At 31.9% G+C, this 15,580-nt stretch overlaps 1 protein-coding gene across 16 annotated transcripts in view; it reads right to left on the bottom strand.

The window, feature by feature from the left end:
* Positions 1 to 15,580, bottom strand: part of LOC132713057 (sodium/calcium exchanger 3-like) — a 128,862-nt gene that overhangs the window by 40,394 nt on the left and 72,888 nt on the right. For 10 of the 16 annotated variants that reach the window (XM_060695509.1, XM_060695512.1, XM_060695521.1 and 7 more), the window contains 4 exons: positions 15,327 to 15,434; positions 12,250 to 12,270; positions 2,571 to 2,698; positions 902 to 1,001 (listed from right to left, as the gene is read on the bottom strand). In XM_060695509.1, coding sequence (XP_060551492.1) covers positions 902 to 1,001; positions 2,571 to 2,698; positions 12,250 to 12,270; positions 15,327 to 15,434 — 357 coding nt within the window. Of the gene's footprint in view, positions 1 to 901; positions 1,002 to 2,570; positions 2,699 to 12,249; positions 12,271 to 14,057; positions 14,079 to 15,326; positions 15,435 to 15,580 lie in introns of all 16 variants that reach the window. The other 6 variants (XM_060695506.1, XM_060695513.1, XM_060695517.1 and 3 more) reach the window with 2 other exon arrangements.

Here is a 15,580-nt window from a genome sequence, read left to right as displayed (position 1 = left end):
GAGAACTGCTCTCAAGCAGAAGAAATTCTTTTTGATGTGAATTCATTTTACATTGTTTAGTTGCAGTATAAATGATGTCATTGAACATTGATGTTTTTCATGCAGTTAATGAATGTCCCTCAAAGCAATGACATGTCAAAACTTTTAAAAAAAAAACCACCATTTTTGCTTTAAGCTCTTCAGGAGCAATGGAAAAGATAGTATCTGCCAAGAGGGAGAATGAGTCACTGAATGATAGTGCAAGGAAGATTGGCATGCAATACAAATCAATGTGAATGTTGAAATATTTTTAAGATACTACTGAGGAAGATTTATATGTTACTATCTGAGCTCTCTCTGAACACACAGGCTTCAGTTACAGCACTGTACAGTGCATACTTGTAGGAGACTTGAAGATGAGACATGTGTAAGATTTGTGGCGAAGTTCCTCATGAACAAACAAATGTCTGAAAGCTGGTTTTTATTTTGAGAAGTGATGCTGCGATAATGTGATATTTGTATGGCAAGTTCTTAAAGGTGTGCTTATGCATTTGTCTGTTGTTTATTTACGATTTGGTTATTAGTACCAAACTGAACATAATATTCAATATATTTTTCCAAATGTATGCCAACTTTGGCTGTTGCACTGTTTCTAATAGAGTTATAAACACAAAACTTTTGGATCATCCCTCATACTTAGTGAACTTTCTATACAGATAACAGTTTCTCTTGTTTTTTTTTCAAAGTATATTATGTTTTATGATCAATGTACAAGGTACAGATGTCATACAGTAGGCAGTTCCAGTGTATCTTTGTCATTTACCATGACAGATACAATATAGAACAGCTGACAGGAACAATTAACATGAAATGCATCTATTCAACAACAAGATATTTCTGTCTAAATAACCAAATTACTCACGGAATATTTCTGTGGAAGAGGACATCTACCTCCAAAAACCCGGCACTTTCCAACACTGCATAGCGATCTGATGAAAAGGTGAACTTTCCAAGTAAATCACCTAAAAGTTAACAATGGTATATGTAATAAAATATCATAATGGTATAGAAAAAGAAGAGTCTGAAATACAAGTCTGGTTATTTGAAATGTTAGACAGGAAAACCAGCAGGTCTAAACAAAAGGTAAAATAAAATTTGTACAGACGATAAAATTTTGTCTGATAAAACCCAATGCTACATGCCAATTTTCCAAGCTTTTAAATTTTACACAATAAGACTGAAATATATCTCACAATATAAGTATCTATAAATTTAGTGACCCCCAAGGCAGGGCCAATATTGACTCAAGAGGCATGATTATAATCAGTTTTATAGAGGTCCAAGGCAATGCTGCATACCAATCATCTAATCTAAGGCCAATGTTGTTTCACAAAATAAGACTGAATGTATTTCCATATATAAGCCTTTATAATTAAGTCACCCCCAGGACAGTGCCGATATTGACCCAAGAAGCATGTATACTATCTAAGAAAAATGTCAAGGCAATGCTACATGCCAAATATCTAAGGTCTAGGCAATGTAGTATCACACCATAAGACTTAAATGTGTTTTCCTATAAATAATAGTCTATATAAATCAAGTGATCCCCTTGGGCAGGGCCAATTTTGAAATTACTAAGTATGACCTTGACCTTAACAGAGATAGTTCAAACATATAACTCTGCACATTATCTTATTATGGTTAACATTTATATCAAGTAGGTACAATTTTCTTTCATCACTTTAAAAGATACAGAGGGGCCACAAAATTGTTAGCAGATATACAAATGATCAGGTGCATAACAATATATGCTGAAATGCAGGCAAATAAATAAGTTGCTGAACAAAAACTGGATTTTTGTCATCAAATTATTTACCTCATTCATGGTATGCTATGAATGGGGAGAAAAGAGAGGAAATATCTTACATAATGTACTACTTTTTAAAAAAAATAGTCTTTCCACAAAAAAATAATTATGATTAAGCTACACAGTGTCATAATTATGTCTGTTGTAGCTAGGAACATTACAGACAAGGAAACTATCTGATTTTATCATCAATCTTACCAGTCTAATCTTGGGAGACCCATCAAAATGTCAAATTATAATCTTACATTACTTGCCTAGCTAAGGAATAATCTCAGGATACTTTCTATCACTTTTTTTTCTTTGAGTACATTGTCTAAATAGGTCATTTGGGCAGCTTGATTTGGTTATATATGTTGGGTGAAAGATCTAATGTTGTAATTCATCACAACTGATGAGACAGAGAGACCATCTATAATATTTAAGTTATCCTGCTTTGCTTGATTTCCAAGGATTTCAACCTTGAGTGGACAGAGTATACAGTTGGGTCAGATTGCATTCACTGTGCCTCAAAACTTCAATTTAACAGAAAGCGAGTAGTTTTTACCACCAGAACAGAGCCTAGACAGCCTGCACATCTGATAATAGAACAGTTCCAAACATGTAAACTTTGTTTAGTCCTGTTAAGAATTCAGTTGGTTTACTGTTACAATGCATAGAATAACAATATATGATGAAATTCTTTCTGGAGTATATAAAGGCAATCAAAGTTACAATAATGTTATACCTTCAGGCTTCTTGCCTTCCTTCTCTTGTTTCTTGATCTTCATTTGAACATCTACTACATCAGACATGTGCTTTGGTTTGGGTTTAGGGTGAGCACCTCTTAATGTAGCCACAATTGCATGACGAAATCTATAATTGGAAAACAGCAAAAACACATGTATTATTCCAATTTAGTAAAATGTTATGATACTTATTTTCTAAAGTATTCTTCATTCCAATTTTTTATTTTACTAAAATAAAACAGAAAATCATCTTAACAATTGTTCCAAAAAGATAATGATCCCCCAGGCTGCAGACTAAAAGTAACATGTCTAGTTAAAACTAGAAATATAAATTTGATGACCAGGCAAGTAACATGTACAAACCTAAATAGTTTGTATGTGTGTTATATGTGTAATATAATGTTCATTCTAAAAGAATCTTAAACCATATTTTTTAAATTGAAAATGTGCTCCATTGCAATGTATTGCTAAACTGAATAAAGCCTTCTGAATTATGTTTAAGTGAAAAATTGGAAAGCCAGTTACTTAAAAACTTAAAAAGCTATAATGGCAAGCAGCTATTTCAATTTTATCTTTATTCAAATTCTACATACTGGCAAAGACATCTCTCTATCTATTTATGCAAATAGGTACAAAATTATACTTCAATATGTATTGTCAATTGAAAAAAAAAAGGAATTAAACTTTAAAGTGAAACTTGAATATTTCATTGTACTTTACCTATTTTTTTTTTAAACAATTGCAATTATTTCAAATTCTCTTTATTCAAATTCTACATATTGGCAAAGCCATCTCTACCTACTAAGCAAAAAAGAGACAAACCTACAAATTTCACACAAAAAGGAAGCCTATTAGAATAGCAACAGGATTTTGTTGACTCTTACATGATTGTAGTTTTTATGATAACAATACCAACAATGTAGGAATGAAGGTCACATGGAAGGACTTTTGAGCTATGTTTTGTGACAAACTATTGATTTGTAGGCATTAAAATGGTAAATGTTTGTTTGATAATTCAGCCAACACTAAAAGATTCTAAGTGACCCTTTGCAGATATGCTTAAGGTAACAGAAACAACATTTTTACATTGACCCATGAGGATTTCAGTTGACTGAGATCCACTAAAGTTCAAATCCATTCTGTTATAATCAAATGTGTGTGAGACAAAATATGTTTATTTTAATAAGAATGGAAGGCTTTTTAGGTATATTTTTCTGTTATGCATATATATATTACATGATTTAATGAGAGGAACCGATTGAAAATTTGAGTGAGTAAAATTGGTGAGAACCTTATTACTCCTTTAACATTTTACTTAAACAATTATGTCATCAAATTATCTATAATCTAATTTTTTTGCAATTAAATTCAAATTTTAAAATAATTTCTTTTTTAATTTCTACATTAAAAGCAAATAATAAAGATTACAATGATCTCTGCCAGCTTCTCCCTATCTACATGCTTAGAAAAAATGTAAGAAAATATAAAAAAGATGTTAAACTTGCTTCTGTTAAGCTTTTGTTAAAAAGAAGAAAAATTGAATGTGTTAAACCTTTATAATCATATCATATTATACATAACAATTATGAGAGCTCAGGACACCCAAATATGCACCCCCAAATTTAGAAATGTATCCTAAATTTTCAGTGACAAAAATTCAAATATTTGTATAAAATTAAAAAATGAGTAAACTCATGGTTTTTATTATAAAATTAATGTAAACAGCCATGTACCATAAGCATCCATTCATAAATGCATCTTTATATCATTATGACATATTTGATGAAAATTCCCAGAACATTTTGGTTCAATATCTACTGTTTGAAACACACTTACCGTAAAATTCCTATTAATCGCCCCCGGGGGCTAAACATTTTCCAAAAGGGGGGCTATTATTACAATACAGTTTTTCCTAAATCCAAAAATCACTGTAAATACATTTAGTGTTAGCAAGTGTTGGTAATAACATTAACAAGTGTTAAGGTTTTAAAGTTCATATTATACATATTTGTGTTTACTATAAAATACTATGGATTCTGAATGATTTGAATAAAATTATGGCTTTAATTATGAGTTCAGCACTGATAAGTAGATTGTTTTCCTTATCCCAAGGCCTTTATTAGGGGAGGGGCGTTTATTAGGAATTTTACGGTATAGCAATAAAAATGTGCAGTCATTCAGAGGTTAACTTTAGAAATATCTAGAATTTTGGCCAACCAAACTTACTTCACATATAGCACTTAATTGCTGTTTGTACAGTCATAAAGAAATGCTTTGGTCTTTCAAATCTTGAAATGTTCTATCTTCCCCATAGAAAAAGTGATTTCCTCAACATTTAGAAAATGGCAATTACAGCAATGCTCCACTCACACTATGTCTTATGCCTAGGTCAATAATGAATGCTGATACCTGGCTTTTTACAATATATACAATAATAAAAAATGTGGCAACTATAATAAGCTTTTAGGAAGAATGTATACAATTTACAATACATTACAAAGGTCTGCAAAATCACCTGAATCTGCTATAGAAAAAAAGATATAAACCAAAACAAGTTCATGACACAATGATACAGCCACATATTGAAGAGGTTTAATGATCAACAGCAGTTATATGGTAAAATAAATTATTTACAATAAAATGTTGTTTATGAATATTTGTACTCATACTGATCATACAGTTGCTTTCAAGATTTACTACTGTAGACTGAAGATTACATATTCCAAACAAAAGTGGGCAAAAGTAGAACCTCTAACCCTTCTTTCAGCTAGTTTGACAGCTTTTTGCCATGAATAAATTTAAAATCCCTGGGAGGATTCAAACAACAGATGTCTGGGGCAAGTAATTATACTGTAGGTCTATAACCTAACAGCCACATAGACCTCCTTTATATAAGTGCAGTCCACGTTCAAGTGCATCTAGAAGGCTGTATAAATCAAATTTGATCATAGACTCAGCCAACTTATCAAAAAATTCGAATTATAAAACATATCAAAAATCATATCAATAAAAAGGCAAAACAATTGTCAAATTACTTTATTTTTCAATGCCAATTTTGCCTGATTCCCCTTTCTATAAAGTATTACTATATATGAAAAAGAAATGCCTCTCCAACTGTTCCCATATAATTTTTTAGAAATTATTAAACAGTTTGAAAAAGATAATAGTATTGTTTCCCAATTCAGCATAGAACAATGTTTTCCCCTCTACCTGTCTATAGACCATGCAATGCACTGTCTTTTAACATAAATTTTATTACGTCATACTACTGTCGGTCTCAAATGAGATGCGCGCCGGACCATGTCGTATAAATCAGTGCGCCTATCGTACAAGTAGAGTAAAGACGTTGTTTTTACTCTCTCCGATAAACGAGGTTTATCGACCATTGTCGTAAATTAGTTTTACATTTTTATTTTTGTATTTTGTTATTACGTTGTAGTGACTTGAAAGTAAAACTATTCCTTTTTAGTTATTTTACGCTGTAAATAACGTTTTTTGGGTTTTGACTATTTTTGTGTATTTTTTACCACGTGTTGTGTTTGTGGTAGTGCAAACGCTTTACGGTAGTAATGGCCGAAGTTGAAGTGCGTGAGGCCAACAAGGCTAAAGCAAAGCAGAAATTAGCCGATATGAGCGTTTCTGATGGTCACAAGACAAAACCAGTGGATGTGACTTCAGTCAAAAAGCCCTCGAAAGTCCCACCTGCAAAGAAAACTTCTACGACGCAGTCGTCAGCCGGTGAGTTAGCTTCGAACTCGTCGAGTTCCGTGTCTGAACAAAATGTGCAGAGTGAAAAATTTCACCAAGAACTGATGGGTATTTTGAACTCTATTAATAAAAATCAGAAAGCCCAAGATACACGTTTGAAGTCTTTAGAGTCCCAAATGTTATCATTTTGTGAGGAAACTCCAGTTAATTATTATAATGATCATGAAGAGGAAGACCATTTCGGCGATGCTGATTTGGGAGTTACTGATCCAGTATGTAGCAATATAGATGAACATCCCTCTGATCAGTCAGTGCAGATTAACAAACAGGGGTCATCCGGGGCTTTTAAAGGTGTTTGTTCCAAGTATGATTTGTTGGAAACCGTCGATGACGAGGTTGACACCGATTTGGCAAATTTGGTTAATAATGTGTTTCGTGAGGGTATTTCTGATGATAAGTTTGCCTTGCTCATGAAAGAGACATCTCTTCCAGAAAATTGTACAGCATTAACGAAAACAAGAGTAAATAGTCTTGTTTGGAACTTATTATCTCCCCATATGCAGACTATTGATGCTAAGATGCAGTCTATACAAGAATCTATCGTTAAGGCTGCTGCCATTGTTACCAAGGTTCTGAATTTGGCTTCAGACAGACTATCTGGATATGAAATTGAATCTAGGACAGATGCTTTAGGTTTATTAGGTCAGGCAAATAAATTAATTAACATAAGAAGAAAAGAGACTCACAAAACTGATCTGAACAAAGAGTATCATTATTTATGTTCTGCCTCTCAGAAATATACAGATTTATTATATGGCGATGATGTGAGCAAGCATGTTAAGGAAATTCAAGACATCAATCGCACGGGTTCAAGAATGAGGGGTAGATATCCTTATGCTCGTGCCAGAGGTCGTTTTCCTTTGAGAGGTGTTTACCGTGGCAGAGTAATGAAGAGGGGCCGTGGTCGTGGAAATGGTGGTGCATTTAGATTTCCAAAAAACTACCAAGAAGACCGCAGCAAGAAATAAATATTGATAAGGTGAGTCAGTTTGAAGCAGGTAGATTGAGATATTTTGTGAAAAATTGGAGAGATATTACCCAAGATCAAAATATTTTAGATGTTGTTGAGCATTGCCATCTAGAATTTGAGTCAAATTTTGATCCTGATGATTTTTGTTTAAAAAACACAATTTGTAATTCTTTTTCACTTAAAGAACAAGAAGTTATTGATAATGAAATTGATAAATTGTTAAAACTGAAAGTTTTAATTGAAGTGAATCATGAAGATGGTGAAATTATCTCTCCAATTTTTACAGTGCCAAAGAAAGATGGCGAAGCCAGAATGATTTTAAATTTAAAAGAACTAAATATGCAAATTACTTATTATCATTTCAAAATGGACACTTTTGAGTTTCCCATTAAATTAATTAATAAAGGAGATTTTATGGCTTCTGTTGACCTTAAAGTGGCATATTATACTGTTCATATTGCACCAGATCATCAAAAGTATCTCAGATTTCTTTGGAGAAACAAATTTTACCAATACACTGCTCTTCCAAATGGTATTTCATCAGCCCCGTCTTTATTTACAATACTGATGAAGCCTGTTTACTCAACATTAAGACAGAAAGGTCATGTTAATACAGGTTATATTGATGATTCTTTACTTCTAGGCAGCACTTTTTCACTTTGTCAACACAATATTGACGATACAGTGAGTTTAATGTCCTATCTTGGATTTATTATTTCATGATAAGAAATCAGTGCTGGTCCCTACACAAAAGATACGGTTTTTAGGATATGATATTGGACTCTGAAAATATGTTAGTTACTTTACCAGCAAGAAAAAGTTGCTGAAATAGTTTCTGAGTGCTTATATATCTGGTCACGAGAAAGTGTTCCTATAAGGAAAGTGGCCAGAGTATTAGGTTTATTAGTTGCAAGTTTTTCTGCAGTTGAGTATGGGCCGTTACATTATCGGCACATTGAATGGCAGAAAATTGAGCAGTTGAAGATAAATTTTAGTAATTTTGATGCTTTTATGCAGATATCTCTGTCTATGAAATCTGAGTTACTTTGGTGGATTTGTAATTTGCATTCACAAAAGAGACATATTACTCATGAGAGTCCTTCTGTTTTTATAACCACCGACGCGTCGTCTCATGGATATGGGGCGGTGAAAGATAATTTGTCAATTGGTGGTAGATGGACAGAAAAAGAAGCTGATAACCACATAAATTATTTAGAAACTTTGGCTATTTATTATGCATTGAAAGAATTTTGTAAAGACATGAGAAATGTTCACATCAGAATTCAAACTGACAATACTTGTGCAATGTCTTACATAAATGCAATGGGTGGAATTAAGTCTATGTTATGTAAAATGATCTTGCAAAGCAAATTTGGTTGTGGTGTATAGAATAGAAGTATTTGGTTGTCAGCCTCTTATATTTCAGGAAGAACTAATGTAGCTGATATTTGTTCTCGTAAATTTAATGAAAATGTAGAGTGGATGCTAGATAGAACAATTTTTCTGAAATTGATTGATCGATGGGGTACTCCTACTATTGATTTGTTTGCGTCTAGGCTTAACAAACAAATAGATAAATTTGTATCTTGGTACCCAGATCCAGAGGCCAAATATGTCAATGCTTTTTCTTTAAATTGGTCATCTGAATATTCATATATTTTTCCACCTTTCAGTTTGATCATGAGATGTCTACAGAAAATTCACCTAGACAAGGCAACATGTTTGATTGTCCTCGATGGACCACTCAGAATTGGTGGACTCATTTGATGAATCTTTTGATAGACTTTCCAGTTATTCTTTCCACGCAAAAAAAAAATTACTAATTCTCCCAGGAACAGACAAGACTCATGTTTTAAGCGACAAAATAGTGCTAATAGCATTGCAAGTTATCAGGAGTTCTCTCTCTTCAAGAAAACTTCCATCAAAAACTGTTGACATTATCTTATCCTCATGGAGACATAGAACACAAAACAGTATAACTCAACAGTCAAAAAAGTGGTTTCAGTTCTGTAATGAGAGGAAAATTAGTACCATTTGTTCTTCTGTAATTATGTTTTAGAGTTTTTAACTCAACTTTTTGAATCTGGCATTGGTTATAGTGGAATTAATACTGCCCGTAGCTCACTTTCAGCGATTGGCATTCTTGTGGATGGATTTGCAGCAGGATTCTCATCCGTTGGTCATAAGATTCATGAAAGGTGTTTACAATTTGAGGCCATCTGTACCTCGTTATAAAAGAAACATGGGATGTTTCAGTGGTTTTAAAATATTTAAGGTCTTTATCGCCAGTGAAAAGTTTATCACTGAAGTTATTAACTTTGAAATTAGTAAATGCTTATTGCATTAACACTTGCTTGTAGGACTCAGGCAATTCATCTTCTTGATATAAGAAATATGAAGAAGCAGAAGGATTCTGTTATTTTATTGTACAGTGATGTTTTAAAACATTCTCGACCAGGTTCTGATAATGCACAGGCAGTGTTAAGGTCATATCCGCCTGACAGGCGTCTTTGTGTAACTTTTGTCTTGAAGGAATACTTAAATCGCACAGTCTATTCGTGGAAACATAACAGCTATTTTTATTATTTTATATTAAATTAAACCATATCGTAATGTGTCAAGGGATACAGTCAGTAGATGGCTTAAGACAGTCTTATGTGCTTCAGGAATTGACACTAATATTTTTAAGCCACATAGTATTCGAGGGGCAGTAACATCTAGAGCAAAAGCAAGGAATGTCCCTATAGAACATATTTTGTCAATTGCTGGATGGTCTAATACAAAGACTTTCGGTCAATTTTATGATAAATCTATACACATCAATGGAGACAAGGGTAGTTTCGCAAGGGCAGTACTTCAAGAATAGATTTAGATGAAACAGTATACAGAATTTTAATTACAGTTATCAGGTATTTTGATTTATTTTAATATTATGGTATAAGTATTATGCCTACTTAGTATTGCTTAATGCCCTTAACAGCTTTGAAGTCTCATTTGAGACCGACAGTAGTATGACGTAATAAAATCCCCAAACTAAACGAGACTTACCTTGGTAAAGTTGAAGTTTGGTTGAGATTTTATTCAGTCATACTGCTACTGGAGGGAATCAAATCCCACCCATTCATATGGATTCCCTTCCCTTTTTTTTTTTTGATCTGTTGTGAATAGGTCAATATGTTAATGAGTATTTTAATTTTTTGTTAAGTGCATTAATTTTTTGCGCTTTAAAGACTGATTTATACGACATGGTCCGGCGCGCATCTCATTTGATTCCCTCCAGTAGCAGTATGACTGAATAAAATCTCAACCAAACTTCAACTTTACCAAGGTAAGTCTCGTTTAGTTTGGGGATTATTTTGGTACAAAGAGAAAAAGAATACCTTTCTTTATAATTAATCCTATTAAAGGTATTATTGAAATGCTAACAAAACATTTCATGATAAACAATACTCTTAAATAGACAATGAGCACTAATAAGAAAGTGTTTTTTACATTACTGTTATCACTACAATATCTTAGCTTTTCTCAAATTCTCTAAATATTGCTTTAACATACATAAAACATAACAGAAATGATCATTAGGGATTAGAGACTTCCTAAGAAATGCAAAGGTGAGGGTAAAGAGGATGAGTGTGCTAACAGAAACCATTTTAATACTGCAATAAGAGATCTCGAGAGGCTACTGTTAACAGATTGCTGAATCGCTTTCAAAGACAAAAAAAAAGGTGTGCTGACTTACTAAAAACCCCAATATTTCCAGTTAAAATCACAAATTGTTTTGAGAATAATTTGACATGTTAACATATTGGAATTCCATATTAGATTCACAAGAATAGATAGAGGTGGTAGTGTAGGTGTTAATCTGTGGATTCCTTGTACTAATAATGCTTATAATGGTATTTAATCAGTGTCAATGACAGAAACTTCAGGGGATATCACTTAATATGACTCTGTCACCTTTTGATACATCTTGTTACAAGTAATTTTGAAATAACCGACAATATTCTGAAAGTTAATGGGTACATCTACAAAGTAATAATTATATAAAACTCAAAATTTTTAAGGAAGAATAGGGAGTGCTTTGATCCTTTTTTTCTCCTATGGCAGCAGCTCTCTTTGGTCATTCAGGTCATATATGAGCTGCGACATGACAAAACCAACATAGTGCGTTTGCGACCAGCATGGATTCAGACCAGCTTGCAGTCTGATCAGGATCCATGCTGGTCGCAAACGCACTATGTTGGTTTTGTCATGCCCCGGCTCATATCATTTCATAAAACAGACTGCCTTAGCTAAAATACTGACAATTTCAATCCTAAATCAAACATCTTATTTTGTTCTTTTTCCTCTCTATAAAAGTCCTTCCTATTAAATACCTTAATAATCTCACTGACCAGAACTACTAGCTTGCACATACAAGGTAAATGCAACAGCAATTAGCCAAATAATTCAGCATCACAGTCCTGGATTGCTTGTAGTTTAGCGGAACTTTGAGCACATGCAATAGATGATACAGAGACCAAATACCTCTCAGCAGATTTGTTACCTAATATCAGAAGATTCCTGCTAAAATCAAATGATAAATATGTAATGTCAAAACTAATTTTGCAGGTGTTTTCTCCCTAGTCCCACAGCTTAAGTGATCAGAAATAAAATTATATTGTGCTTTTCAACTAACATAAAAACCAAAATAATGTGAGACGTTTCTCTAATAGAAATACATAGTGAATAGAAAATAACACCACAACCTATCCATCAATATTTGTTTTGTGCTACAAAGAATTTTAAATCTAAATTTAATTAACAACTTAGTAAATGATGTAGTACAAACAATAACAATGTTCTATAGCAACAAGGAAGTTAGTATATCTGGAAATTCACAGTGGACAACAAGGTGACATGTTTTAGTACTCCATTGTTTCAGTGTAAAGGTAACTTACTGTGCACTTGCTCTAATTGAACTGAAATACATGGCAACATAATTGGCAACAAATCATAAAAAAGAACCAAAACAAAACATTATTGAGTGTCTTTGTGGTAAAATTTCTATAAATTTGTGAAAAGATTTCTTGGAGTGAAGAAAAAAAAAATCAAACTTAACAAATAATAAACTCAGAGGTTTAGTTTAGGTGATAAAGGATATAAGGGAGAGATTTTGTATTGAGAGGAAAAGGGCCAGTTGCAGTTTGAAGGAAGAAAAGTGTGCAACAAAATGGCATTTTTTTTATCTATAAACAGAAGATAGTGGCTAATATCTCTATTTCAAAAAAGTAAGCACAAATCAAAATTGAAGGTTTCTTTTCATTTATAGAAATACAGATTCTATATTGCAAGTAAAGACAAAATAAAGATGGCAATCTTTTATTTATTGACATGGTAGTATTAAATTTTGTGCAACTTGTATGTAAAAATTAAGGGAAAAAGGTGCCATTTGCAATCCAAAATAATCTCTTTTTCCCCCCAAGTAAAAACAAAAATATTCCCAACAGTCACTTCTATGAACTTTTTAAAATTTCTCAAACTTAATTAATTTTTCCAAATAACACAGGGACTTCTAAAGGACCTTCAAATAGTAATTCTTTACTTCAAAAATAGAAGATATAACAAAATGACAAGACTTTTAGTTTCAATATAGATGTATAGAGTTTTTAGGCAATAAAATGACCATTTTTAAAAAAGATTTGCAGTAGAGTATAAATAAAACTAAAGGGCATATCTTATGTTGTCCCGGAAACATGACCTGTCATTGAGATTGATCAGTGATAGGCTCCTGAAGTCACACTCAGGACATAAACATCTTTTTCGTTCATTTTGAGTGCGGCCTTGAACTTTTGAGCTGCAACTTCTCTTGGTTTTGCATGAGACACATCAGCTCCTTGCAACAAACCTTTTTTTAAATTATTTTCAAACTCGTCAATAAATGACAAAGTCATGGACTGAACACAACCATCTATTCACAATTATTTTGTAACTTGGACATACATGTGTGACCTTGACCTATGAGCTAGAGACCAGATTCTTACTTAGACACCTTACCATCATGTCAAACATAGTTATGTCAAGTTTGTTTTTTTAAATCCATCAATGAATGAGATTTGTTGACCAGACAGGACCATCAATACACTTCTATAAAAATTTATTATCATAATTTGAACATACATGTGAGTCCTTTACCTTTTAGCTGCAGACCTGATCATTTCATTGTCATGTCCAACCTTATATGCCAAAGTATTTATAAATTCATTCAAAAGTGACCTTTACCTTTGACCTACAAATCTTTTTCTTGAATTCAATGTTCTACAAATTTATGCAAAATTGTTTCAAAATCTATCCATGATTTTATGATGACTAACAAAGTTATAATGCCTGAGATAAAAATAGGACTTACAGATGGATAGACAATTAAAAACTGTATGCTTATTCTTTGGAAGCATAAAAACCTAAACATTATCAAACAGACAGAGCAATTTGAATATTATGTTTCTTTTATGGTAAATTTTGATATTTAATTTTTAACAATGTTAAATGTCTTGCTAGCTAAATTAATTCAATATTTGTTTTATTATCTTTTGTTTTGACACAAATATTACTAAAAACATATTTGAAAAACAAGTTATGTCATTAAGAGCTTATTAATAACTCTAATGTGCTGCCGTCTTTATAACAAAAAGTAAAAGAGAAAAGGTGTTTTTCCAGCTACTGTCTACATAAAATCTAGGAAAGAAATGTTATTTGTCAAGTATCTTACGTTGGAAAACATGAAGGTTCACTTACATGGTAAAGAAAAAAAAACAACAACATTAAATATATTAATTTTTCATTGAAAAAACATATTACATATATCACTTTTTAAAAAAATTATGTGCAATGGTCGTATCAGTCGGTAGTTTATCAATATTTTTATTTTTACTTCTTATCATGTTACTTAAATAAATCACAATTCACATTTTCTTTCTTTTTTATGTAGATTTAGGCATAATAACAAAATAAGCCTTTTCAAAAAACTCTCCTTTAAAAAGCATAATTTACAGATACAAGAAACTTTTTTTATGTTCATTAGCCATTAAATTATCTTTTAAAGGGAATTTTATTGAAATATTTTTGATATATATTTTTTTTTTAAGTTGTCACACAAATTAATGGTATCTAAAGGTGAAAAACCAGCCAATAATGAACTATTCGAATAAGAAGCAGATTATGAAATATTGACTTCTTTTGAATATTTTTTTCATAAATATCTTTATGGGTCATGATGGCATGGACTTCAAATAATTTAAAAACACACTGTACAGAAAATAATTCACACCGGATTTACCATCAAGTTTTGAGCTACTGAGTGAAGTTATGATATTGCATGGAAGATAGAAATTCTGATTGATAAATTTTATATTAAAGTTTGACACACTGAACATTTAAGAAGCTTGGAAACATACAGTACAATACCTAGAACAATATATTAGACTACAAATATTGACATGCAATTAGTAGAGGTAGTAAGACAAATATTGTTTTTCTTCAAGTAATGTTTTACATGAAAATGCAGATAAAATTAATGTGCTTAATTCTAATTAAAATAATCATATCATATACATTTGATAGTTTATCAGTTACTAAAATATCATTTTTTTTAATATTTAAAGTGGACTTAAACTGAAGAGTAATTGGAGGTTTATTTTCTCCTCAAAATTGATTCTGATCTTGCCTGTAAAATTTAGAACTTTTAAAAAAAATATATTAAAACATCCACAGGCACTTAATGTAACTGATATTTAAACTTAATCAATTTATTCTTATAAGAAAGCATGATCCTCACTTTTATTCTTTCACTTAGAAATGAGATAAGTGTTAAAAACCAGGTGGCAACATAATAAATTAGATGAAAACCTTGACCACAAACTAGTCTGGTGCTATAGTACTAAGTCCTATTCAAAGTTTTCATTACCAAATTATCGCATCATGCTATTATACTTTATAAATTCCAAATCCCCATATTTCACAGCCATCATTTGATGCTTACCTTGCTCTAGCAAATGCCTGAGGTTCTGTAGCATGGTGTTTCTCTACATGTTCTGGTATGTTACCTTGAGGATTCATTTCTATAACAGTATCAGACTCTTTCCCATCCCTGAAATATACATAAAAAACTCATATACAGTGAATGATATATCTTCTCGTGCAAAATGAACAAATGATAAACAAATCTGAAATAAACAGAAAAGCGTCAATACATTTTGATACAGAATCAAGTTTTAAATGAACACAGGGCTCTCA

The sequence above is a fragment of the Ruditapes philippinarum genome, unplaced genomic scaffold (genome assembly GCF_026571515.1).
Source record: "Ruditapes philippinarum isolate M1 unplaced genomic scaffold, ASM2657151v2 ctg100_1_1_1_1, whole genome shotgun sequence".
In the NCBI taxonomy this organism is placed as follows: Eukaryota; Metazoa; Mollusca; class Bivalvia; order Venerida; family Veneridae; genus Ruditapes; species Ruditapes philippinarum.
This window is presented reverse-complemented; position numbering and strand designations above follow the sequence as displayed.